The sequence below is a fragment of the Sminthopsis crassicaudata genome, chromosome 2, assembly GCF_048593235.1.
Source record: "Sminthopsis crassicaudata isolate SCR6 chromosome 2, ASM4859323v1, whole genome shotgun sequence".
NCBI classification, from domain to species: domain Eukaryota; kingdom Metazoa; phylum Chordata; class Mammalia; order Dasyuromorphia; family Dasyuridae; genus Sminthopsis; species Sminthopsis crassicaudata.
This window is the reverse complement of record NC_133618.1, coordinates 648338761-648366143: the sequence shown is the minus strand read 5'-3', so window position 1 is coordinate 648366143 and position 27383 is coordinate 648338761. Positions and strand designations below refer to the sequence as shown.

Sequence of the window (27383 nt, the reverse complement as noted above, 5' to 3'; positions counted from 1 at the left end):
ACAGATACTCCATCAGCCAACACCATTTGCTGAAACTATCTGATAAGGACACTGACATCCATTACCAGAACTAGCTCAGTGTTTGGGAGACTCTGAAATGTAGAGTAAGAAGAGGTTTAGACTTACTATCAGACTGCAGGTCCACAGAGCTTTGTGCTGACCTCATTGTAATGTGAAACCTGGATAGTATACCAGCGACATGCCAGGAAACTGAATCGCTCCCATTTGAATTATTTTAGGGAGACTCTGAAGGTCACTTGGCAGGATTAAGACACCAGATAACCGAGATTATCTTTTCCTGAGCTAAAATGCCAAGCATTCAAGCTCTACTGCAGAGAACACAATTCCATTGGACTGGCCACATTATTCAAATGACAAATATACACTTGTCAAAAGACTTATTTTTATGGAGAACTCAACACAGTGCAAGTGCTCACATAGTGGCCAGAAAAAGCGATACAAGGACACTATCAAGGTCTTAAACTTTGGAATGGATTGAACAGCATAGGAGACATTGACACAGCCCCATCTGGCATGGTGTATCCTTATCAGAGAAGGTGTGGTACCCTATGACCAAAGCAGAAATGATGTAGCTCAGAAGAAAAGTGAAATTCACAAAGTTAGAAAATACACTCCAAATGTTGACCACGTTTCAGAGCATTCCAAGCTCATGGACTGATCAGCCAGTCGGACACAATGTAACTCAGCTCTAACATAGTGATATTATTTTGGTCCTCTTTGAGAAACAAACAACAACCAATAAGCAATGCAGTTTTATTGGTTCATGAACAGAATGATTCGGAGCCCTGCTCTTCTTCTTTTATAATGATGGTGTCTGTGTCTGAATTTGAAGCTCCTGTGACTGATGTTGAAATGAGGTGGGATGTTGTACCTGAAAGGTAGGGTCCTGTGGCACAGGGGTGCTGGGGCATCAGATTCAGGGATGATAACTGGTGAGGGTGAGACTGCTGGGGTAGTTCTGTTGGAGGTGTAGCTGCTACAGCTGATGTGGGAACAGATCCTCTGTACCCTGGAAAAGCAATGGTCGATTTGTTTGAATATAACAGTGCCATTGTCCAGTCTTGTTCCTGGAGATGCAGGGGTGGATTCCCTCCTCCATAAAAGAAGTTGGGTGTGTTCTCTGACACTTGAGTTCCGTTAAGAGTCCAGGGAGATGCCCACTGGTTGGACCTACCCTGGAAGGTTGACCTGATGAGGTCACAAAGTTGAAATTCATTTGATGGACCCATGTTTTGGAAGGAGTAAAAAGGATTCCTTTGGGGAATGCCATATCCATATGAGCAAATAGGCTCAGTTGTTGAAGCTGTACTACTCTCACGGGAGCAACCACTAATTGGGCCAGCTTGAATGGGCTCATCTACCTTGGAAGGGCGCCTAAATGTACTGAGTGTGGAGAGTTCTTGCTGAGAGAAGTCCTCTTCCAGAACTGGACCTGAAGATACATCATCCAGGCACATCTGTCTTAAGCTGGTAGAACACTCAGGTGCCTGATTTTTTTGTTGTAAGGATTGTCTAGCTCTCCTATTATGAAACCACACCTGAAAGGGGAGAAAAAGAAATGTGTAATGTTGTCCATTTACTTGACTTCAGTTATATTTTTACCTTGTTATCCACAGGAGTAAGTTTTTCTTTAAGTAGTATCACTTTTATTATAGCTTTTTATTTACAAGATATATGCATGGGTAATTTTTCAGCATTGATACTTGCCAAACCTTTTGTTCTAATTTTCCCCTCCTTCCCCCCACCCCTCCCCCCAGATGGCAGGTTGACCAATACATGTTAAATACGTTAAAGTATAAGTTAAATACAATATATGTATACACGTCCATACAGTTATTTTGCTGTATAAGAAGAATTGGACTTTGAAATAGTGTGCAATTAACCTGTGAAGGAAATAAAAAATGCAGGTGGACAAAAACAGAGGTATTGGGAATTCTATATAGTGGTTCATAGTCATCTCCCAGAGTTCTTTCGCTGTGGGTAGTTGGTTCTATTCATTATTGAACATATGGAACTGATTTGGTTTATCTCATTATTGATGAGAGAAGTGGTGTCACTTTTAACTTGACAAACAGGTTAGTAAGTCAAGCTGGTAAGATATTTCTCCTTTTTTGGATAGTTTTCTCTATCCAATTAAAAGAAAATGGGGGAGACTTAAAATTTGAAAACCCTACCACTTAAATTTAGGGCCTAAGCAACCCTGCTTGACCTAGTCTTCCAAGAAGACTATAGACTCATTCTCTAGACTTTTCTTACTCTATAGGAAAAAACTGTTTCTAACTCATGACCCTCCCTCAAAGTCCTCTAGATTATATGTAAGCATGTTCACTGATGTGCATGTATGCACACACATATGCATATATATACAAATATCAGAAAACATAGGCATGACTTCTAGACTTACATGTATTCGATCCTCAGGAATATTGGTCAACTTGGAAAGGTTCTCCCTTTCTTTAAATCCAGGATATAAGTTGTTTTTAAAATAGTTCTTAAGAATATGTATTTGTTCTTTAGTAAATACTGACCGTTTTCTTCTTCTTGACTTAGAACTAGAATCTAAGGGAAAGGGAGGAAAAGATATGATGAATTAGTTTATAGCAAGAGGGGCATTTCTTTCCCTTACTAAATCAGTTTTGGAGGAAATGACTCTGAACCTTCAATCTGCCTCTGTGGCATAGGGAACAACAAGAGGAATCTTTTCTAATATATCTTTTTGTTGCTGTTGTTTCTCTGATATGGTTTTCTCTCTAACTTTACTCATTGTTTCTACCTTTTCTTCTTCCTCCCCCCTGGATATTACAGGCTGTGTAGTCAGGTTTCTAGTGTTCCTTGCCTATATTCCCTCTTTTCTATTCCCACTACTTTCAAAATAAACACTACTTCTGGCTTTCTTATTACACCTTCCTAAAAAGATCTCCTGCCTCCATTATTTGTCCAGTATATCCTGCTTGATACTGGCAAAACGGAATTTAATTATATCTTCCCTTCTCCTTCTTTACTTCCCCCCCAAAAAATTCAGGAAATATTAATTCACTTCTCATTGCTTACAGAGAAAGAGGGGGAAATGAATAATAGTGCATCAGGAATGAATATATCTCTAGACCTGGTGGCAAGTCAATAAACTCTGGCCTCAGTTTCCTTATCTGTAGAAAGGAGTGGCAATAGTCAACCTCTTAAAACATTCTTTCCATTCTCCGTCTATGTGATCTTCTGACCAAATTTCTTGATCTGCTATTCAAGATCCTAAACAATTTGGAGCCAACCTACTTTACTAGCTTTCTCCTACATTTTCCACTCGAGTTAAACAACCAGTTTATTATTCTCCAACCTCAGTGACTTTGGTCAGGCACCATGATGACTGCCTTCTCTGCCACCTCACTCCTGGTTGGCAAAGGTTGGCTACTCTTCTTCCTCATTCTTCATTCCCCCTCTACCTCAGTTATTCCATAGTTCCTATGAATTCAGTTCTAGCATAGGTTCCCTCATTTCTAAACTAATGGGATTTAACCCAGATGATCCATAAGGTCTCTTTTAGCTCCAGATTGGGGATCCTTTTTCAGTTTGAGGTTATTTACATGTTTTTATGCCTCCTTGCCCTCACACATTCCCCCTACATCCACTTCTTATACTCCCTGGCTTCTTTCCAAGGACAACTCATATAACACATTTCTCCCCGCCCCTCCCCCCCCCCCCCCCCCCCCCGCCTTTTCTGCTATACCACCATACTCTTAATATTCTCTACCTCCTGACACAAGTTTGTATTTACTTCTCTGCATCTTTGAAGCATGGCCTCATAGGAAAACCTGATTTTGAAATCAGAGGAGCTCAGACGCACACCAACCTATGCCACTTTCTACCTGGGAGACTGCCCTTTTGCAGTCTTTAGCTTCTTCCTTGATCAAATGAGGCACTCACTCAATAGCATCTCTCCTGCTTTAAATGTCTGAGCTTGGCTTTTACACTGGGAGCCCATAGGCTCCTGGAGGGAAGGGTAACTTTGTCTTAATTTGCAAGTTAGCAAGTGAAGATGAAGATTCAATGGCTGCCCCTGACTCTTTTCTTCTTCCTCTGAGTGGCAGATCCCTCCACTGATCAAATCACCAGGCAAGCTTCAAAACAGCCACTAACCAAAAGTACTTCTCCCAGGAGACCTGGACTGATTTCTCTACAGCTCTGAGAGATTCAAAGAATGGCCAGGTTATGTATGTCATGGCAGAGCTAGAATCTAGGTCTTAAGATTCCAAGAGTAGGTCTTTATTCATGAGGCAAGGTTTGCCTCTTGAACATTTCTCTCAATATCAGCTTCTAAATTCTACATTAATTAAGAAACCACTACTAGATTGTTATGGAATACAGATCAATCCAATTTGATGTCTTTAAGCTACTTAAGAATAACTTTGAAATTTTTACTTAAATTTATTATTAAGAATATAAGCATATAAGTAGGATCCTAAAGTTCCTCTTACTACACTAACATGTAGAAAATTCCTAAAAATCTTTTCTAATAGTAATAAGAAAGTATTATAATATTTAGCATTTATATAGCTAGCTTAAGGGTTACAAAGCCCTTTACAAATATTATCTCAATCCATTTCACCAAAATCTTGGGTCCTGCTATTAACTTCATTTTACAGATGGCAGATGGAGGTCATACAGATAAGTATTAGAAACAGTGTGAGAATTCAGGTCTTCCTGACTCCCAAATCCATCACTTTTCACAGTACCATCTCTTTGATGTTTGAAAGTTGGTACTTGCTCTACCCCCAACCCATATATTTTACTTTAATTTTTTTTTAGCTTTTTATTTACAAGATATATGCATGGGTAATTTTTCAGCACTGACAATTGCAAAACCTTTGATTCCAAATTTTTCCCCTCCTTTCTCTTACCTTCTTCCCCCAGATGGTAGGTAGACCAATACATGTTAAATATGTTAAAGTATATGTTAAATACAATATATGTATACATATCCATACAGTTATTTTGATGCATAAGAAGAATCAGACTTTGAAATAATGTACAATTAACCTGTGAAGGAAATGAAAAATGCAGGCAGAAAAAAATAGAGGGATTGGGAATGCTATGTAATGGTTCACACTTATTTCCCAGAATTCTTTTCGCTGGGTGTAGCTGGTTCTATTCATTATTGAACAAATGGAACTGATTTGCCAATCCATATATTTTAGAGGCAAGTTTAATTAACTCAGCCCTAGAACCAGATGTATATCCACTGAGGTCTTCCATTTTTTTCCTCTCTAGGGAAATCCAACATGTACCATTACTGACAAACAATGTTAACCCATCTCACAAGATTATAGCAAAGTATTTCACATAACTAGCGTAACAGGATATACCTTTCAATTCTTCAGGAAAAGAAATTTCTCATCAAATATGATTGCTTTAACAATATTTTTTTAAAAAATGGTTTCAAGCATCATTTATGTTTCTTCAATAATGCATTTATTGCCAATTGCAAGACTCTTGAGTTCAATATTTTAGGTAGGAAGCATGTTCCTCCAAACTCTCCCTCCCCTCAACTTAACTAGTTCTTTATTTTAGAAATTTTACATATTACATCGACCAAGGAAAATGCAAATTGTCCTGAATAATTGAAGAGAGTACTATAACAAAAGTGAAGAGAGAAACTAATTCCAGATTATAGTGAATCTCAATGTACTGTTTCACAATTAGCTGTACATAGTTACAATAGATCTAGTAAGACTTAGCTAACAGGAAATAGCTAAAACTAATCCAGAAATTATCCCCCTCAGTTGAAGTAATAAAGCAGAAATTTATTCAACTCATAATTATATCACATAAAAGTTTTATCTTCATGTCCATCTTCATTTCATCTGGGCTTCGAGGACAAAGCATGTCACTTACCAAAAGAATCCAGCTTCTCCTCTGGAGATGAGTTGTTGTCCATTTTCCTTGGAGATTTGAAAGATCACATCAAATGGTAGGAAGTAATGGAGGAACACAGAAGCTTGGGGTATTTATACCAACTCTTCACATTCTAACCAATAGAAACCAAGAGATCTGTCTCCTTTATTTTTCTCTGAAGATAGGATTACAATTTATACAGGAATAAGTACTTCCTACAAAGTACTAAGGTGGTCTAAAATCAAGATTGACAAGGAAAGGTTGGACTTCTTATCTAAGTACTCAGGAAAAGTAAGTACTCATTTGAACTTCAAGATAATTCCCTTTCATTCCACCCAACAACTGAAAAAATTTCTAGAAAGAAAGTGGACACTGAGCAGATGGATAGACAGAAGTCTGGAAGATTCATATTTTGGGTTCAATCTGGCCACAGGTACTTATTGTATGGCCTAGGCAAGTAATATTCGATCCTATTTGCCTCAGTTTCCTCATCTGTAAAATAAGCTTGAGGAGGAAATAACAAAACACTTTGAAATCTTTGCCAATAAAATCCAAATGGTGGGGGCAGCTAGGTGGCGCAGTGGATAGAGCACCAGCCCTGAATTCAGGAGGACCCGAGTTCAAATCTGGTCTCAGACACTTAACACTTCCTAACTGTGTGACCCTGGGCAAGTCACTTAACCCCAGCCTCAAAAAAGAAAAAAAAAAAAAAAAAAAAAATCCAAATGGTGATGAAATCAGACACAATTGAAAAATGAATGAGTAACAGCAACAAAATTGACAGAAAAAACCCTAAATAAGCCAGGTAACAAAAAGGTTATGAGGGGCTAAAATGATAAAGTACAGAGAAAGTGCTAACTTGTTTTACTAATCAAAAAGAACTTCATCTAGGACTTCCCCTAAATCAGTGAATTTCTAAATTCTGTCTTTTCCTACAATTCTTCAGTCTTGGTGTACAAAGCTGGCAGCTGAATAAAGAAAAATGACAAAGATTCATTCAGATTGAAGAAAAAGTACCATTAACATACACATAAATTTAAATTTATAAAACATTTTACATACTTTCTATCACCTGATTCTTATAATGACTTGGGAAATGCTAGGTATATATCAAGCATTTGTGATTGTAAACAATCATTTGGTTAGGGAACTCAGACTAAATATTTTTCCTCTATCCAAGTGGATTGACATGTTTGTTTTTGTTTTTGTTTTTTTGTTTTTTCAGAGGAGATTAGCTTATATCTTTCTGATGCCACATCTATCCCTCTGTTCAATGTCAGAGGTCATAGATCTGAGGAATTCAGTGTGGCATGACTTATTACAGGTCTTCACAAAGATGTATACCCAGAACCTTCAACAAATAGCCACAGACATTTATTCATCTCCAACATGTGCAAGCACTGATCAGTGCTAAGAGAGTCAGAAACATTAAACTCACCCTCATAAGTCTAAGAAACTTAGAATACAAGGTGGAAAATAAGACAAAAGATAAAACAGAATTTAACAAATACATTCTGAATGTTATTATGGCTTTAGGAGTGCATGCCCTTACCAGTAGCTGGTTTGGCCAATGTAGGGTTTTTTCTTGGTTTTTTTTTTTTTTTTTTTTTTGGTTGTTGTTATACAGGTACATTCATTTTTACATATTTCCATATGAATTATGTTGGGAGAGAAAAATCAGAACAAAAGGGAAAAAACATGAGGGAAAAAAAGACAAGAAAAAAAATTGAAAGTAGTATGTATGATTTATAGTTCTATCATTGGATAAGGATGGCATTTTTCATTTAAATTTTATTGAGATTGCCTTGGATCACTGAACTGCTGAGAAGAACCAAGTCTATCAGAGTTGATCATAGCACAATTTTTCTGTTGCTGTTTACAACATATTTTGTGTTCTACTTGTTTCTTTTCTTTTATTTTTTGCTGAGGCAATTGGGATTAAGTGACTTGTCTAGGGTCATACAGCTAGGAAGTGTTAAATGTCTGAGACCAGATTTGAACTCAGGTCTTCTTGACTTCAGGACTGGTGCTCTATCCACTGTGCCACCTAGCTGCCCTATGTTCTGCTTGTTTCATTCAGCATGAGTTAATATAAATCTTTCCAGGCCTTTCTAAAATCAGCCTGTTCATTATTTTTTAATAGAACAATAATATTCCATTACTTTCATATAACATAATTAATTCAGACATTCCCTAATTGATGGGCATCTACTCATTTTTCAATTCTTTGCCAACCCAAAAAGAGCTTTTACAAATATTTTTACACCATGGGTCATTTTCCTTTTTTTATGATTTCTTTGCAATATAAACCCAGTAGTGGCACTGCTGGATCAAAGGGTATGCATAGTTTTATAGCCTTTGAGCTCCAAATTGCTCTCCAAAAAGGTTGGATCATTTCACAACCCCACCAGCAATGCATTAGTGTTCCAGTTTTCCCACATCCCCTCCAACAACAAGGTTTTTTCCAAAGATGAAACTTGTCAATGATGCTCTGATCCCTTCCATCAACAGGGTTTTTTTCAAAGATGAAACTTGTCAATGATGCTCTAAACCCTTGATATCACAAGTAAGGAGAAAGAAAAAAATCTAAATGTTCTAAAATATTTATTGCTGTAGAGGGCTGAACTTTGGAGAAGTATCCTTGAAAGAAGTATACTTGAAATAAGGTGTTAACTCAGTGGAACTGATGAGATAATGGTTCTCCAATTCCCATATATCTAGTATAGTATAATGATATAATCATTCTAGTTTGATATAATCACTCAGACTGAGAAAATGGAGACTAGTTGAGACTGGCATACTGTCAGTCTGCTAGAGGAGACTGGGTCAGACTATGACAGACACAGACTGTGTAAGAGACTTTAATAAAGACTTTGGAGTCTATTCTTGCCATTCTCATGGTGTCTAACCTGCTGAGACCAAGGCCCTTCCGGAAGATCTCCAGGAAGCTAGCTCGAATATTGCATATGGCAGCTTTATTTGTGGTGGCAAAGAACTGGAAAGTGAAGAAATGTCCATCAATTGGGGAATGACTGAACAAGTTGTGGTGTATAATTGTGATGAAAAACTACTATGCTAAAATGCTGGAGTGAAGCCAGAAAGCTGCTCAAGCTTTCCCATTTTCCCTCAAAAACCACATGAAATCAAGCCTCTGAACAGAGTCTGATGAAATGAAATCACTGTCAATTTTAAAATAGTTTGGAAAAATTTCAGGAAACATCAGTGTCACTGGGGTGAAAGGGGTGTTCAGTCCAGTTCCAACAGACTCTGGGAAAGCCAGAGTCACAGCAAATCAGCAAATGAGATCTTTGGTCCTCGATCAGTAGAGAAGCAGATCATTGGGGAAGCCTCCAGTCCTGTCTCAGAAGGCAACTTTGGGAAACCAGGCTGTTCCTGAAAAGAACAAGCAAATCTATCCTCTACAAACACAACGGGACTCTGTGCTCAAAGCCAAGGCTCAGAGCTGCACAGAAAACTTGGGACAGCACCCCCCTTTATCACAGGAGCAAAGCTTGAGCACAAAAGTGTAAAAAAGAGGAAATACCAAAAGAAAAGGAAAGAAAATTATCAAGAAACAGAAAAGAAGCTTGACCATAGAAAGCTACTATAGTGATAGGAAAGACAAAAATACCAACTCAAACAAGGACTAAATATCCACAGAGGAAATCTCAAAGTGATATGAATTGGTCTCAAGACCAAAGAGGCTTCTTGGAAATGTTCATAAAAGACTTTAAAAGGTAAATAAGAGAGGTAGAAGAAAAAATAAGAAAAGAACTGAGAGGTATGAGAGTCAACAACTTGGGGAAGGAAGGCAATTCCTTAAAAAATATAAGTGTCCAGCTTAGGTGGCGCAGTGGATAGAGCACCAGCCTTGAATTCAGGAGGACCCGAGTTCAAATGTGGTCTCAGACACTTAACACTTCCTAGCTGTGTGACATAACCCTAGCCTCAAAAAAAAAAAAAAATATATATATATATGTGTGTGTGTGTGTGTGTGTGTGTGTGCGTGTGTCCAAATGAAAAAAAAATCCATGAAGAAAACAACACATTCAAACATAGAATAACAATGGAAAAAGAGATACAAAAGCTAACTGAAGAAAATCACACATTAAAAATTAGAATGGGACAAATAGAAACTAATGATTCTGAGACATGAAGAATCACTCAAACTAAAAAGAATGAGAAATGAAAGAAAATGTAAAATACATCATTGGTAAAACAGCAGACCTGGAAAATGGATCCAGGAGGGACAATTTAAAAATTATTGGTCTAACTGAAGGCCATGACCAAAAAAAAAAAAGGGGGGGGGCATAGATGGAATTCTTCAAGGCATCATCAAGCATGCATATGGCCCTCTTCAACAATGAGATGAACCAAATCAGTTCCAATAGAGCAGTAATGAATTGAACCAGCTATACCCAGCGAAAGAACTCTGGGAGATGAGTATGAACCACTACATAGAATTCCCAATCCTTATATTTTTGTCCACCTGCATTTTTCATTTCCTTCACAGGTTAATTGTACACTATTTCAAAGTCTGATTCTTTTTGTACAGCAAAATAACTGTATGGATATGTATACATATATTGTATTTAACTTATACTTTAACATATTTAACATGTATTGGTCAACCTGCCATCTGGGGGAGAGAGTGAGGGGAAGGAGAGGAAAAATTGGAACAAAAGGTTTTATAATTGTCAATGCTGAAAAATTACCCATGCATATATCTTGTAAATAAAAAGCTATAATAAAAAATAAAATAAAAAAATGTAACTGGGGGAAAAATTAAATAAATACATTTTTAAAAACTAAAAAGAAAGAGAGAGAAAAAGAGAGAGAGGTAGAGAGAGAGGAGAGAGAGAGAAGAAGAAGAAGAGAGAGAGAGAGAAGGAGAGAGAGGAGAGAAAGAGAGACAGAGAGAGAGAGAGAGAGAGAGAGAGAGAGAGAGAGAGAAGGAGAGAGAGAGAAAGAGAGAGAGAGAGAGAGAGAGAGAGAGAGAAGGAGAGAAGAGAGAGAGAGAGAGAGAGAGAGAGAGAGAGAGAGAGAGAGAGAGAGAGAGAGAGAGAGAGAGAGAGAGAGAGAGAGAGAGAGAGAGAGAGAGAATTATTAAGGAAAACTGCCCAATTTTCTACAAACAGAGGGAGAAATATTCATTGGAAGAATTCACCAATCACCTCTGGAAAGAGATGCCAAAGGAAAATCCTAAGGAACATTGTTGCATAACTCCAGAACAGTATTCTCAGTTTTTTTTTTAAATTGTAGTAAATTTATTTATTTTTAATATACATTGCTTTATGAATCATGTTGAGAATGAAAAATTAGAGCAAAAGGGGGAAAAACATGAAAAAGATTTTAAAAAGCAGAAAAAAGAAGTAAATATAGCATGTGTTGATTTACATTTAATCTCCTTAGCTCTTTTTCTGGATGATGACTTTTTCTAATCACAATGTTGCTAAGGAAACACAAATAAAAACAAAAAGTAGATAAATCAGTCAGTGTATGAGGGGACTATGTAAAAGTTGGGTTCAAGGAGAAACTTTAACATTCTCAGACAAATTGTCTCTCCTCATATCTGGGCAGGTGGCTTATTCCTACAAATCCATTCCCACAACATCTCATTACTCCCAAAGCTCCCAGCCTCTGCTGGCCAGTGAGCAGACTGAAGTGGGGGTTTGTGCCAGAGCAAAATGATACAAATTACTGCAAACTGAGTGCAGATTGAGCAAGCCAGAATGCCTGGGAAAGTACAGTTTGAAAATAGCAAGCTATGCACAGGATAGGCAGGTTGATTACATCACCAAGGCAGGCATGATTACCTGGGAGGTCACATCCTTTTCCTCCTATTTCTTTATAGGGTTAGATAAATTTCTATACCCAACTGAATGATTTAATTATTCTTTCTTTAGACCAAAATTGATGAGATCAAACTTCAGACAATGCTCATCCCTCTCCTTTTCCCCCCCTAGATTGTAATAAGTCTTTTACTCTTCATGTAACTAATTGTTCCATTATACCTTCCCTTTCCTTTTTGTACATACCTTTTCCACCTCTTAATGTCTTTTTCTATGGTGTCATCCCATCAGAGTCCATTCACAACCAGACCTTTACTGTCTGCTCTTAAGGCAAAGGGGAGACAGTCACTTTAATTTGCCATGGAGAAGTTCTGCGGCTTGATTTCTGGTGCTGGGAAATCTGTGGCCAGGTCCTGCATTCTTCTGGGGCTCAGAGGCTTATAATTTGGTTTTATTTATTTTTTAATTTAATTTTATTATTATTTTTTCTCTTTCTGAGGCTGGGGTTAAGTGACTTGCCCAGGGTCACACAGCTAGGAAGTGTTAAGTGTCTGAGACCAGATTTGAACTCGGGTCCTCCTGAATTCAGAACTGGTGCTCTATCCACGGTGCCACCTAGCTGCCCCTTATAATTTGCTTTTTATATTTGCTTTTGGGTGTCTTACAGCAAATCTGCTAAACCACCTGCTTGCAACACGGCCAGAGGAGCCTAAGAGCCTCCCAGTAAATTCTCTGGTGTCCAATGCACAACACTCTGTCTTCTTACCCCAGCTCCTTGCTCCGGGCTCCCTTTGCTGCAGGCCATCCCCCTGCCAGATTGAAAGAGACCTGTTCTGAAATATCTTCTTGTGGAAACGACTTCTACTCCACATATTTAGAGTACTTTCCTGCTAGTTAGAGAGAAGGTTGGAGGAGTCAGATAGAGATGCTTCTACTCGCCACCATCTTGTCCCCACCCTACTGTGTGTAATCCTGACTGCAGCACCTTAGTATTTGAGGTTTTTTTCCTGACCTTGACTTTTTCAGAATATATTTTTATTCAACCTGGAAGCTCTGGATTTTTAAAAATTGCTTAAAGCTAATTCCATGATAATAGTAGAAGGAATGGTGTCATTTGGGGCAAATTGCTTCATTTTTCTGGGTCTCACTTTCCCCATTCATAAAATGAAGGGGTTAATCCAGATGCTCTTTAAAATTCCATTCAGTTTTGCCTTTGTGTAAATTCCAAAAAAGTAGAATGTACTAGAGAGTGATCTGAATGCCCCGAGGGAGAGCATGAAATTACTGCTGAGTCCTATACAATTCGATTTTGCACTTTCTCAATCAATGGGGTTTCTCAATCATGTGGGGTCATACCATTATGATTTTCTATACATATATATATATATATATATATATATATATATATATATATATGTGTGTGTGTGTGTGTGTGTGTGTGTGTGTGTGTGTGTGTGTGAGCTTCTAGGGGGTGACACTTACAAGCTGTGTAATTTCTGGTAAGTCACCTAACTCCACCTCTGTTTCCTCATCTGTATAATGGAAAAGGAAACGGAAAGGGAAATGCCACCCAATAGGATCATGAAGTGTAAGATGCGATTGTAAATGAATAGTAAAATATACATATGTGTGTGTGTGTGTGTGTGTGTGTGTGTGTGTGTGTGTGTGTGTGTTGTGAGCAGCTAGGGGGACACAGCATCAGACACTTACAAGCTGTGTAATTTCTGGTAAGTCACCTAACTCCACCTCTGTTTCCTCATCTGTATAATGGAAAAGGAAACGGAAAGGGAAATGCCACCCAATAGGATCATGAAGTGTAAGATGCGATTGTAAATGAATAGTAAAATATATGTGTGTGTGTGTGTGTGTGTGTGTGTGTGTGTGTGTGTGTGTGTGTGTGTGTGTGTATGTGTGTGTGTGTGTTTTGAGCAGGTAGGGGGTGACACAGCATCAGACACTTACAAGCTGTGTGACTTCCGGTAAGTCACCTAACTCCACTTCTGTTTCCTCATCTATATAATGGAAAAGGAAATGGAAAGAGAAATGGGACCCAATAGCGAAATGAAGTGTAAGATGGGATTGTAAATGAATAGTAAAATATACATATATACACATTCACATTATTTTCTGTGAACATAGAGACACGGTTTTATACGCATCTAATGGCTGTATGTACACATATACGCATTATTTTGTGTACATATAGACACGGTTTATATATATTTATATATATGTGTGTATATGTATGTATATAGTTTAATATCTATGTAATCTATCAATCATACTATCACGCAGGATTCCTGAAATGTTTTATTACTAAATAGAATCCGTTCAGTCAAAGGTCAGAAAAAAATCCAATCTAAGGTTTTCTCCTGCCGCTAATTTGAAGGAGAATCCTAGAAACCATAATCCGGAGCATTTGTATGGATTCTGATCACACGTGCATACCCCCCCAAACCCCGACAGTGCGCATGCGTAATTCCGTTCCGCCGCTAACCAATCATGAGTGTCTCAGTCTGTGTGTCTCGGAAAAAGCTGTCCCTTCCTCTATGTCCGGGCACTTTGTTTCACGGCCTTAGGGGAGGCGGGGAGTAAATGGGTGAACTTACTTCCGCTTCCGGTGGTGTCCATGCGGAGAAGAGGACGGTAATCTCTGTGCGTACCCGTAACGGTTGCTGGAGGACCGAAGAGAAGGGGTGGAAAGGTAGTTACGGGAAGAAGGACAGCGGGAGGCCAACCAGCGAATGGTTCAGGAGCCGGGGTCGCGGCCTGTGGATAATTCGCGGCTTTCCGTGGCCCCTCGAGTCCTGGGGGGCTGCCGGGACAGATAGACTCCCCCCCTTCCAACTACCTTCCCCCTCCCCACTCCGCCTCACCCCATCTCGTCCTCGTGTCCCGCGCGGGAGTCGCTCCTCCCCAGCCCGGTGAGGGGTAACGGACGGATTCGGGGCCTTGGGTTCCAGAAAGTGGGGAGGGAGATCATCTGTGAATCGCTCCCAATTAGGTCGCCCTTAGTGTGGCTCCTCCTCCCTTTCCCTCTCCGAGACGTTTGCAGGCTGGGAAACTGAGGCATAGAGCAGCTGGAGGCTTCCCCATGTAAGAGGTGCGTGTTTCCTGCCTCTGCCCGTCCTGGGCCCTCCTGGGGGCCTCGTTCGTTTTCAGGCGGGTCTCACTCTTCGGGACCCCACTTTGGGTTTTCTTTTTGAAATCTCATGTTCTGCAGGAAGGATGATCCTCTCCCTTTATCCTGTATATGTGGCCATGTCGTCCTGATGAATCGTGAGCTCCTTGTGGGCAACGACCGTCTCCTGCCTGCTCTCCCAGAGGTGGGGGAGGGGGCCGGATTTGGAGTAAGCACTCAATGTCGATGGATACCTCATTAGGGATGCTCGATCCTTAAATTACGATTTTGATTGTGGAAATGAGGGAGATTTGGAAAACTTGTGATTCTACAGGGAGTACTTCACTTATGCGGTCTACCTCGCTTTGGGACCCTACTCTAGCCTTTTCTTTGTCTTTTTGATCTTTGTAAATGAGAAGTCCAGCATTCTTCCTCCTCTTTGCTATTGCTTGGGTCATATTTATTACACAAGGTTTCCTAAGAGTCTGGGTGCCTTTTAAGACTTTTGGGACATCTTGTATTTACAGATGGCGGGAGCCTGGAAGGATAGTTCGTATTCTGGAGAGCAGTCACATTTTTAAAACGTTCAGTGGTCCAGAATGTTGAGCTGCATTGAGTACTCTGAAATTTAGTTGGGATAAATATAAAGTGGTTCGTTTGGTTTAAGGAAAACAAATCAATTTCACAAAAACAGATTTGGTGTGGGAATGGGTTGGAGCCAGGTGGGAGAAGGCATATTAAAGAGCAGACCAGAAAGAGGAGGGGTTTTAGTGAATTTCAGTTTAAACTTGGGGAAGTAAAGTGATGTGGCTAATGAAGTGTTAGATTACCTTACAGGCTATCATTGTTATGTTTTTAGGAAGAATATTGATGAACAAAAGAATGCCAGAGTAATGTGACAGGGATTATAAAGATCCCTAAGGTAATGACTTATGACAATTATTTGATAAAACCACAGACTTTTAAGGAAAAGACTTAGGAAGTAAATGGTAGTGATATTTAAGTATCTGAAAGGTACTCATGTAGAAGGGGGAATAGATTTTCTGTACTAGGAGCACTGGAATAAAAGTTGCAAAAAGCAATGGACTTCCCTCTTACTGTAAGTTATTAAGTGTAGTAAGGAGAGATCCATAGATGTCTTATTGGATTATCTCTAGTCTCTTCTAACTCTGAAATTGTTTTTTAAAAACTATTTTAAATAATTTTTGCAATTATACATAAAAAGGTTTTAAAAATCCATTTTACAAAAAGTTTTGAGTTCTCAGATTTCTTCTTTCTCATATAAATTGACTCAGTTCTGTACATATTTGGGAAATAAGGCCTTTATCAGAGAAGCATCATAAATTTCCCCCCAACTTTTCTTCTTTCCTTCTAATCTTGGCTTAGATTTTGTTTGTACATAAACTTTTTAATTTAGTAACATATTCCATAATGCTCTCGGGCTTTGGTCATAAATTCTTTCCTTATCAGTAGATCTGACAGTTTAACTATTCCATGCTGCCTCCTCCTCTCAATTTATTTCTGGTATAATACTTTATATCCATTTTTGTATACATTTTGATCTTAGCCTGGTATATGGCAATGGATATTGATCTATACATAGTTTCTGCCAAACTACTTTCCAGTTTTCCCAGCAGTTTTTATGAGTTCTTGTCCTTTGCATTTAACAAATATTAGATTACTTTGTTCATTATCTACTATATATTGTGTACCTGGTCTATTTCACTGATTCATCACTTTCTTAACCACTACCAGGTTGTTTCAATGCTTACCACTTTATGATGCAGGTTTTTTTTTCCTGGCACTTTTTTCCCCTTCATTCCCTTGATATTCTTAACCTTTTGTTCTTCCAGATGAATTTTTATAACAATTTTTCTTATCTCTCTAAAATGTTTTTTGGTAATTTGATTGCAGAGTCCTGTATAAGTAAATTCATGTAGATTGAATTGTCATTTTTATTATTTTGGCTTGGAGCAATTAATATTTTTCCAGTTGTTTAGATCTGACTTTCTTAGTGTGGAAAATGTTTTGTAATTGTGTTCATATAGCTCCTGCGTTTGTCTTGGCAGGAAGATTACTAAGTATTTTATATTGTCTACAATTATTTTAAATTAAACTTTTCTTTTTTTCCTCAAGTTTATTGTATTTTAAGAAACAGAATAAGAAAAACGAAAAACAGAAAAGGAATACAAGACAAAATGAAACAAAACAAAAGAGAACATTATCATTTGCCCAGCAAAGCATTAGGGAGGATTCAAAATATATAACAAGAAATACCAGTTCAGATATAGATATATATAGTAGATGAAATTGTATTCTTGAGTGTCCATCTTCATTTCCTTGTAAATTGTTTTTTTTTACTTTATTCTTTTTCTTCCCCTTTCATCCTCCTACCCCTTAAGCAAGCTATACTTAAGAAATGATATATGTAGTTATATACATATGCATACATATAGCACACATACCCACACACCTAGATACCACATATCTTTCCTAACCCTGCTGATCCTTTGCTTTAATTCTGCTTTTAACTTGCCTTCCTATTACTTAACCTTCCCCAAACCATGGAAACTTCCCTTATCTTCTTCCCTTACTCTTTGCTTCCTGTCCATCCAACCCTTCCCTCTTTTATTTCTTTATAAATTGTGGAGGGAACTATACCCTTCATGGTATATATGTAGTATTGCCTATTTAACCCATTCCCGAAACTTCTCTATCTATTTCTGCTATACTAACTCTGAAATTCTTGATTTAGTCATTCTATTTTTTTAAATCTCTGTTGTCAGTTTCAGAACAGGAAATGAAAACTCAGGCAACATAACTCCCCCAATAGATTAAATTTGGCCCCATCTTTTTTTTTTCCCCCCTGGACTTTTGGCATCTTATTATTCTAAGCATCCTTTGCCATATATGTGGTCTTTACTCCCAGGATTAATTATAATAGTGTTTCCTAAGGATTATTGTGCTTTTAGAGGAACATTCACTTATTTGACACATATTCATGCTCTAGTGGTCTGACTCTAGTTTTTAGAAAGAATGAGTGAGTATTCCACAGACTCTATGTCCTTTGGAGACAAAATATGTTAGGTTTATTCTGAAGATATCTGTGATCTGTATGAGCTTGGATGAATGAGTACTATTTAAAAAGCATTCCTATGAACTAAGTGATGATTTTTGTTTTCTTTTTAGCTTATTCCCAAATGCCCAACATGCTTCCTTTGTCTTTGTTATTTTGTTTTGCTGGGTTATTTTGTACTGTTTTAGTTTCTTTTATTGGAGAATTGGGCTAAATGACCTTTTGGTAGATTTTATGGAAGAATAAAGTTGGGAATCATTTTTAGCTTTTTTTTCTGCCCCTATTTGGGGATCAGACACATAGTCTTTGCATAACATTCTCCCTCTCCCCTCTCCCGCCCCCCCACTGGTTCCCTGATTTGTCAAATCTGGAGTGATTGATGGATGATTGTTCATTGTCTTTTGATATAGGTGATAGCTAACTGCTAGAAATCACCATGGAGGACAAAGATCAGAAAAGACATAGAAAAAAAAACAGTGGGCCAAAAGCAGAGAAGAAAAAGAAACGACACCTGAAAGATCTAGGACTTGGAGATGAGGAAGATGCTCGGAAAAGGAACCCTAGGGCTTTTGCTGTACAATCAGCTGTTCGGATGGCACGATCCTTTCACAGGTATGGGGAACTTTTCTTTTGAGTCTCTTGGCTCATTTGTTTTATCTAATGAACACCAGGAGATGGAATGATCTAATTTTAGAACTGCAAAAGACCTAGAATTTTGTTTTGAATGAAATAATGTTCCCTGTGTAATTTTAGAGCATTGTTTTAATTAATACCGGGAAATACTTTATCCCTTTTACTTAGCAGTAACATTATACAAGGCTTTCATTTTTTATTTTGATTTTGTCTTTTTGAGTTTTTTGATTTTGATTTTGAATTGTCCTTTGGTACTTAATCATCTCTTTTTAACAAATTGATTTCTTTGGCTGCAGGTAAGGGTTTTTTGGTTTTCTTTTCACCTTGGTGCACGTATTTTGTTTTTCATTAAACATTTATTATGAATTCAGAAATATGAGTTTTAAAGTTTTTTTCAGTCTTATCTACGTGACCAGTCAGTAATCCAGAACAGAAAACAATTGCTTCTTATCAAAAGGAAACAAGCAAGCTTTGAGATATAGATATGTCTTCCTTAGAATAGAGTAGTCATCAGGTTTTGTTTTTATTCATGAGTATGTATGTATGTGTGAATTTCATACTTTTTATTTCTTTACATATAGAACTCAGGACTTGAAGACAAAAAAACATCACATTCCAGTGGTTGATCGAACTCCCATGGAACCCCCACCAGTAGTGGTTGTGGTAATGGGTCCCCCAAAAGTTGGGAAGAGCACTCTAATTCAATGCCTTATTCGAAATTTTACAAGACAGAAATTGACAGAAATTAGGGGTCCTGTAACAATTGTGTCAGGTATGAATTGCACTAATAATGTTTTCACATGTGCCTATTTCTTGTAGACATCAGATTATAGATAGGAGATATTTCACAAATAGGCTTTGTTTCTATTTTATTTCTGTTTTAATCTGGAAATGAAGCAATATGCTTTGAAGCTGAAGTGTTTTGTGGTGGGGAAAAGAAAAGATTTTAATTGTTTAGGATAGAGTAAACTGTGTCTTCAAACTGTGTCACTTTTTACCACTTAGTAATTATTAGAAATCACCATTTTGACACAAGATTTGTGTCATGATACTTTTTTTACCCTATTATTCCAGGTTTCTCCATAAGATCTTATAAACCAGTGTAGGCTTTGGCTTCCATTTCACTTTGTTGCTTTTGATCTCTTTTTGCCTCTTCTTTGTGTTGACTGGCATTAATAAAACTTTTTAGGAAATAATGAAGTTTTAGTTGATATTGTCCTGCCATACCACATCTCTCTCATCTGTTTCCTCCTCTTTACTCACAGAGCTACCATTCTTATCATAGCTTATTTAGAGCTAGCCTTCTAATCGATCTCTTGTTCAACCGCACAATCATTTTCTTCAGTGCATAAATTCCTCTTTTTGGCTTTCAAATTGCTTCATGACCTGGGCTCAATTTACCTCTCCAGCATCTTCAGTTGTAAGTGACTTTACACCCTTTCTGAACAATAAGATTGTACATAATTCTCCCATCTTCTACCCTTTTGCCAAGTATCTCCTCAGTGCCTGCCATTCACTTCCACTTCTCTAGGAGTCAATCTCTTGGAATACCGTATTTCTTTCAGCATTCTATTCACTTCTCACTTTTAGTCTGAGACCTGTTGAGATTCCCCTTAGTTATCTTGTATCTTTTGATTTCTTTGGCTGCGGGTAAGGATTTTTTGCTTTTGTAATTGTTTTGTAATACTTTTGTAAGTTTTGTAAAACATTTTGTAAAATGTTTTGTAATACTTATTACTTGTTAAAAAAAAAAACTTTTGTTGAACTCCTTGAGAGCAAAAATTGTTTCATTTTTATCTTTGCATCTACATACATAATAGATACTTGATTGCTGTCTGTTTCTTTTTCTTTTGGTTATCAAAAGATGATTGAAATGCTGAAGTTGGAGTTAGATTGTCTCATTTTTAATCTTCTGATTTATTGTTCAGCCATTTCAGATGTGTCCAACACCTCACAAGAGTTGAGGGAGGTTTTTTGGCAAAGATATGGAGATGGCTGGCCATTTCCTTCTCCAGCTCATTTTGCAGATTAGGGACTGATGCAAATAGAGTTAAGTGATTTGCCTAGAGTTACACAGCTAGTAAGTGTCTAAGGTCAGATTTGAACTCAGGAAGTTGAATTTTTCTGATTCCAGGCTGGGTACTCTTATCTCTGCACCATCTAGCTGTCTCCACTTTGTTACTGATTTTTATCTTTGCTCCAAAAAAATCAGCGATCCAACCTTATAGAAAGTTCATTTGGGAATGATTTTCCACAATAACTAACCATTTCCTTTCCTGTTAAAAGATTATGAGTCACTTTTTAATGAATTTTTTTAGTGCTCAGGGTATTTAGCACCTCCTGACTCTCTTCCTGAAGAAAATATTCATGACAGATAGTTAATGAGACTTGTGTATACTATTCATTCCTTTGGGTCATCTTATTTCTTAATCCTAAACCATATTTCAACATACTTTTCACTGTTGTCCCCTACTTATATTGAAGTCACCAGGTGTTAAAATATATTAATTTAACTTAGAGAATTATCATAGGATTTTTGTCCATCTCCATTTATATCAGCAGTTGGTATATGGGCTCTCATTGTCTTCATAATGTTCTCTTTGCAAATATTCGTCATGGGTGTGCAATGTAAAATGACCACCTATCTAAAAAAATGATGTGTTATTCCTTACATTTGGAAACCAGACTTTTCTCTGATAAAGCTCTGCTGACTTCATTTACCTCTCTAAGGAGAATGTGTGATATTCCTTTGCTTTAGAAAAGAAAATATTTTGCACAATGTTTTGGTAGGCACTATAGAAATATTTGAGTAAACTAGTTTACTAGGTAAATGATTTTAGGTCTTTTTAATTTTAAGTTTTCTACATCTTTATTTTTAGGTAAAAAACGACGGCTCACCATTATTGAATGTGGATGTGACATTAATACAATGATTGATTTGGCAAAAGTGGCTGATTTGGTAAGTTACAAGGAAAAGCTTCAGTCTTTTTGGGAGATTTTGGTATGTCTCAAACAGAAGAATTCATTGTTTTCTCCCCACCTGTTCCACCCTGTTTTCCTATTTCTATTGAAAAAACTATCTTCCACTCTACCAGTTTCAAAACCTCATCCTAATCTTGACTTCACTTTTCCTTCTCATATATACAGTCTCTTACCAAATCTTAGTAATCTCTTTAATACACTTTTTTTTTTCCTCTCCACTTCTATGCTCAGCACTCTAATGCAGATTTTTGTTTCCTCTAAGCTTACTGATTGGTCTCCATGCCTGACTCCTTTCCCCTTTCTAGTCTCTTCCACACAGTTGAAACTTCACACTCAATACATCACCTTTTCTCTCCATGCTAGAACAGCTGAAATGTACTGTCTCCTTGCTATTCTTAGAATTCCTACTTTCTTTCAAAGATGAACTCAAATGCTACCTTCTACTTGAAGACTTTCCCCTATCCTTTTTCTATCCTTAAATAAAACAGATTATCCTGTATATGTTTATGTTTGAATGTGTAGTCTCTCTCAGAATAATGAAATTCCTTGAAGGCATGGGCTGTTTGATTTTTGGTAGTCAGGTGGTATAATGTATAGAGCCTTAGACTCAGGAAGACCTAAGTGTAAATACTGGACTTGGACATTTCTAATCTGGCAAACCTGGGAAATTATTTAATCTGAGTCTTCCTCTGTAAACTGGGAATAATAACACTTACCCCACAGGAATTTTATGAAGTTCAGCTGAGATAATAAATGAAGAGTGCTTTGACAGTTTGATGTGGGTTATATATGGGCTAGTCATTTTGGATGTTTCCATATTGGTCTTGTTATGAGGGAGAAATCAGCAAAGGGAAGAAGCAAAGAGACAAGCAAAGGGATGAGGAGTGAATGTGGATGACATTTTCCAAGGAGATAAGTTCTTAAACAAGAATTAGAGATAGTTGCCAGATGCTGGAACTCTGTCAGCCAGAGTCAGGATCACCAAAAATCTTTATTCTTGGTCTTTTGGGGTTGCTGTCAGGGGATTAAATTAAATCTCCACACCACCACCTTCCTCTATCTCCACCACCAGGAGAATGCCTCAATTTCCTCCTCCTACTCCACCCACACAAGTCACTTCCCCTTTGTCCCACCAATCAAGCCAGCACAGAATAGTTGGGGGTCATACTTCAACTATGTTATTAGAGAATTGTCCAATTGGCAATTACTCTCACGTGCTCCATTATCCAAGTGCATTTGCTCAGTTCTAGCCCTTTACATCCAGAATTAAAAGATACATTTGATTATTTGAAAAACTTCTAAACAGACAACATCAATGCATCAGAGGTAAGACAAGTTGTCCAGTGGGAAAAAGTCTTCTATCAAATTTCTCTGATAAGAGTTTGGTATCAAAGATATTAAAATAATTGATAAATACTCCTATATATATGTGTGTATTTATGATGTTATTTACTTATGTACATGAATACATATTTAACAGCCATTCCCCAAAACAGATAAATACTCAAATAGTTCCCAAAGAAAAAAAAGTGTTTAAAAAAAAATTTTTTTTTTCTGAAAATTTAAAGTGCTAGACAAATGTTAGCTACTGTTTTGTCTCTTTAACTTATATATATATGGCCTATTAATATTTGCTAAATGCTTGCTGATTGATTTGAGACTTTATATTTTCACAATTTTTAGATGTATCTTGTTTTTGCTATTGTTATTTAAAAGTCTTATATAAAATACATTTCAGTAAATTCCATTATGTCTTAAAAAGATAGAGGAATTTGATATTTAAAGGATCCTTGTATCCTTTCTATAGGCAAAGAGCCCTTTTAAATCACCTCTCAACATATATCAGTATTATAAATTTTTTGTTTTTGTTTGTATGGCTGGCATATCTTTGCAAAGCGGATCTCCTATACAGATTTTTAGTCAAATTTCTATGCTTTTTCACATTGCTTTTTGCACCAGCACTAATGAAAGAGTTTTAAATAGCTAGAAGTGATAGGAAATCTGATAAGATAATTTCTTTGATCTTTTTCTTTTTTTTATTAAAAGTTTTTATTTACAAAACATATGCATGGGTAATTTTACAACACTGACTCTTGTAAAACCTTCTCTTCCAAATTTTCCCCTCCTTCCCTCCATCCCATCCTCTAGATGGCAGGTAGTCCAATACATGTTCAATATGTTACAATGTATGTTAAATCTAAAACATGTATACATACTTATACAGTTAGATAAGATAGTTTCTTTAACAAAAATTCTTTTTAAAATGAGATTGGAAAAAAGTACTTAATTTTACATAGGATTCTACATTCTCTTTGTATTTTTATTGCCAGTCTAGGTTGAATGGAAGGAAGAGACCGATCTAAAAGAATTTTATAAAGGAATTGCATTTCTTTAAAGAATCCTGAGGTTCTTTTTTTTTTTTAAATCAATTTTTTTCTCTAATACATTCAAATTCTTAAGGTGGGGAAGATTGTGCCTCTTGGTGTTTACTGAGTAGAATTGAAAACTGTTTTTCTTTGTCGATATTGCTTGTCTAGAGAGAAACTTGATACCTAGTCTCAATTCCCTCATTGATTGATCAGTTCCAAGGCAATTGGCTTCTATTTTCTGTTTCAGGTTCTCATGCTTATTGATGCCAGCTTTGGGTTTGAAATGGAAACATTTGAATTTCTAAATATCTGTCAAGTACATGGATTCCCTAAAATCATGGGTATCCTTACACACCTTGACACCTTCAAGAATAACAAGCAACTAAAGAAAACCAAGAAAAGATTAAAACATAGATTTTGGACAGAAGTCTATCCAGTAGGTATCAAAGTTAAAATTTGTTACTTTTTAATGTCTTAAATCCTTAACTCTTAATTGTAAAATGAGAGAATGGACTAGGTGACTTTTGAAATCTTAGCATAATATCTGGCAACTGACTATTTTGACTCTAAATCTGTTATCTTGTTATCCTTTTGAAGGAAAGCTGCTATAGTTCTGGAAGGGACCTTTGAAATCATTTAGTCCATCCTCTCATTTTGCAAATGAATAAGCTGGGGTCTAAAGAGTTAGTTCTGATGTTCTTATGTTACCAATCTAGATAAGAGGGAAGTACCATTTTGCCTTTGGTTTTTACCCCTGTAGGGTGCCAAGCTATTCTACCTCTCTGGGATGGTCCATGGTGAATATCAAAATCAGGAAATTCACAATCTGGGACGTTTTATCACAGTTATGAAGTTTCGTCCTCTAACATGGCAAACCTCTCATCCTTATGTCCTAGCAGACAGGTAAAGGTACTTTTCATTTAATTCATTTTGTCAGAAGGCAGAAGCAATAATAACTACCTTTGATAAACAATGTATTTTAAGGGAGATTGCTTATGTATAGAGTTCTTTAAGTTTTAAAAAGTGCTTTACATTGTGTTCTTTGATCTTTACAACGTCCTTGAGCTCAGTTCTATTTTTCCTATTTTATAAATGAGAAAATTCAGCCTTAGAGAAGTTCAGTAGCTTGCCCAAGATCATATGATTAGGAAATTGCAATTGAACTCAGGTCTTCCTTACCATCAAGTACAGCCCTCTGTCCAGTGTGCCACCTAGTGTGCCAATGTTTTATGCACACTGATCTGTGACTAGCTGGAGTTTTTTATTTCCTCTGTTACTGTTTGAAAGCATTTTACCCCCAGTTTCTAGTGGATAGAGGTCACTTGATTGTGGTAGCCTTTGACAAAAGAGATTGGTGAAAGTTGGTACAATGCATTGTTGTCTTAGGACCATGCAGCTTGAATTTGGAGTCAGCTGGGACCTTTGAAAAAGATCTAATCTTACCTCTTCCTTCTATAGGGAAGGATACTGATAATTGTAGAGAAATTGATTATTCTAAGGTAATACGAGGAAAACTAGGTTTCAGATCTTGTGACTCCTATATTCTGTGCTCTTCCTAGGAACACCACTGCACTCCGGGGAAGCATACTAATCTTACTTTTTTCTCCCCTTCCAGGATGGAAGATTTGACTAATCCAGAAGATATTCGAATGAATATTAAGTGTGACAGAAAAGTGTCTATTTATGGTTATTTAAGAGGAGCGCACTTAAAAAATAAAAGTCAGATTCATATGCCAGGTACCCTTTCTTAGTCTATTGTAATATTGCTTTGAGAACACTTTGGGACAAAGTAATTTCTTCAGAAAACTGAAGATATTTTTCAGTGATAAATAAGTATCCTTAAGTATAATGTTGAATTTGAATAGTCTTTCTAATAATATAAGAAGGGAAAAAACCCCTTAATTCAGTGAAAATTTTTCTGCTGTACATACCTTTACCTAGAAAACTATAGAATTGAGTGTTAAAGAGATTTTTTTAATCCAGGGGTATTTATTACAATTCTGTATCTACTTAATTTTTTTTTTTTAAGTGCTTGGGTTTTGATGAATAATATAGTTTTTCTTTTTGCTTTGTATTATAGGTGTAGGAGATTTTAATGTGAGTGATGTCAGTTTTTTGCCAGACCCTTGTGCTCTTCCAGATCATCAAAAAAAGCGAGGTTTAAATGAGAAAGAAAAGTTGGTTTATGCACCTCTATCTGGAGTTGGTGGTGTATTGTATGATAAGGATGCAGTTTATGTTGATCTTGGAGGCAGTCATGCTTTTCAGGATGAAGAGGTGAGAGTTGTTGCTTTGAGTTTTTCCTCTTTTTTTCAGATGCCACTCTAAAGCAAAATAAATTTAAACAAATAAAGGTTTTTTTTTATTTTTATTTTTTTTTTTAAAGGAACTTCATGTTTGTCTTATTTTGTCCACAATTTCAAGATGGATTTATCTTTTTGGTTATTAATACTCCTTTTTTAAACTTTCTTAATAGTTGGGTTTTTTGGGGGACAGAAGGGAATAGCTAGATGACAAAGTATTTAGAACTCAGGCCTTGGAGTCAGGAGCCTGATCTCAGACAAATAACATTTTAACACTTAGTAGCAGTATAACCCTGGGCAAGTCACTTAACCCCAATTGCCTCATATTTTTAAAAAAAGTTAAAATAGTTTTGGGAAATAAAAGGTTTTGTCTTACTATCTTTCGATTTTTTTTTTTTTTTTTTAATCTTAGCTGTACATTGGAGATTGGAGGAGGGGCAAATTAAGTTATATATTATTAGATAGAGAAAGAAGCTTTTCATGATTCAATTGTTTTTTAAGTAATTTTAAAAGTTCTTTTAAACTTACAGAATTTTCTTTGTGATCACATGCACAATAGTCTTCTCATCTTAATTTGTTGACAGGAGGAGTTGAGGCCGACTCATGAGCTGGTCCAGAGCCTCATTTCTACACATTCTACCATTGATGCCAAAATGGCCTCTAGTAAAGTGTCACTTTTCTCAGATTCCAAACCCTTAGGATTAGAGGAAGTAGAAAACCAAGGGTAAGCTTTCCTTTTGTTTTTTTTTTTGTTTTGTTTTGTTTTGTTTTTTGTCGTCTTGTTATTTGTTTTTTTTTAGGAGATCTATTCTCGTGGCCAAAATTACTATAAAAGTTCTGATTGAGTGAGCTGCTGCATAGATCCCATACATTTTTTCAAACTTTCTGACCTCAGTGGTTTCTGTTTGTGAATTTCAATGTAGAGAGTCAGTGTGGCCTTGGGTCCAAAAAGGCCTTAGTTTCAAGTCATATCACTGTCATGCTACATGACTGATGTCAGTGGCATTCTGTAAGTGACTTAATCTCTTGGGGCTGGGCAGCTCTATTGATAGGGGTTCTGAATGATAGCCTTAAAGTTGGGTTTTTAGTGAAAGTATTTTTTATGAGATGTATTTCACTATGTTTAATTTAGTTTGTAATCCTATCTGTTTTATTTTATACATTTAAATATGTTATTCTGAGGAATCCATATGATTTGCC

General features: G+C 36.8%; 2 protein-coding genes across 6 annotated transcripts in view; one reads left to right on the top strand and one right to left on the bottom strand.

Moving 5' to 3' along the window:
• Window positions 1-782: 782 nt before the first annotated feature.
• LOC141553019 (uncharacterized) lies at window positions 783-14772 on the bottom strand. The gene is made up of 4 exons (XM_074284880.1): window positions 14576-14772; window positions 14309-14514; window positions 2426-2580; window positions 783-1559 (listed from the first exon to the last, which is right to left on the bottom strand). The coding sequence occupies exons 1-4, from the start codon at window positions 14770-14772 to the stop codon at window positions 783-785; spliced, it is 1335 nt and encodes a 444-aa protein (XP_074140981.1).
• The window catches only part of BMS1 (BMS1 ribosome biogenesis factor), a 31132-nt gene continuing 18034 nt past the window's right edge, over window positions 14286-27383 (top strand). For all 5 annotated transcript variants that reach the window (XR_012487159.1, XM_074296693.1, XM_074296691.1 and 2 more), the window contains exons 1-9: window positions 14286-14403; window positions 18307-18508; window positions 19111-19301; window positions 21409-21488; window positions 24128-24316; window positions 24641-24783; window positions 25496-25617; window positions 25961-26157; window positions 26768-26907. Coding sequence is in view for 4 of the 5 variants with exons in the window: in XM_074296693.1 (XP_074152794.1) it covers window positions 18333-18508; window positions 19111-19301; window positions 21409-21488; window positions 24128-24316; window positions 24641-24783; window positions 25496-25617; window positions 25961-26157; window positions 26768-26907 (1238 nt within the window). In the remaining variant the exon portion in view is untranslated. The remainder of the gene's footprint in view (window positions 14404-18306; window positions 18509-19110; window positions 19302-21408; window positions 21489-24127; window positions 24317-24640; window positions 24784-25495; window positions 25618-25960; window positions 26158-26767; window positions 26908-27383) is intronic.

Bases quoted from the DNA above. Each gene is read 5' to 3' on its own strand.
- LOC141553019 (XM_074284880.1), bottom strand. From the start codon at position 14,772: ATGCCTCAGTTTCCCAGCCTGCAAACGTCTCGGAGAGGGAAAGGGAGG. The intron at 14,515-14,575 runs GTGAGGCGGAGT...CTGTCCCGGCAG, and splicing joins GGACACGAGGACGAGATGGG to CCCCCCAGGACTCGAGGGGC. The intron at 1,560-2,425 runs GTAAGTCTAGAA...CTCCCCTTTCAG, and splicing joins TTCCTGAGGATCGAATACAT to GTGTGGTTTCATAATAGGAG.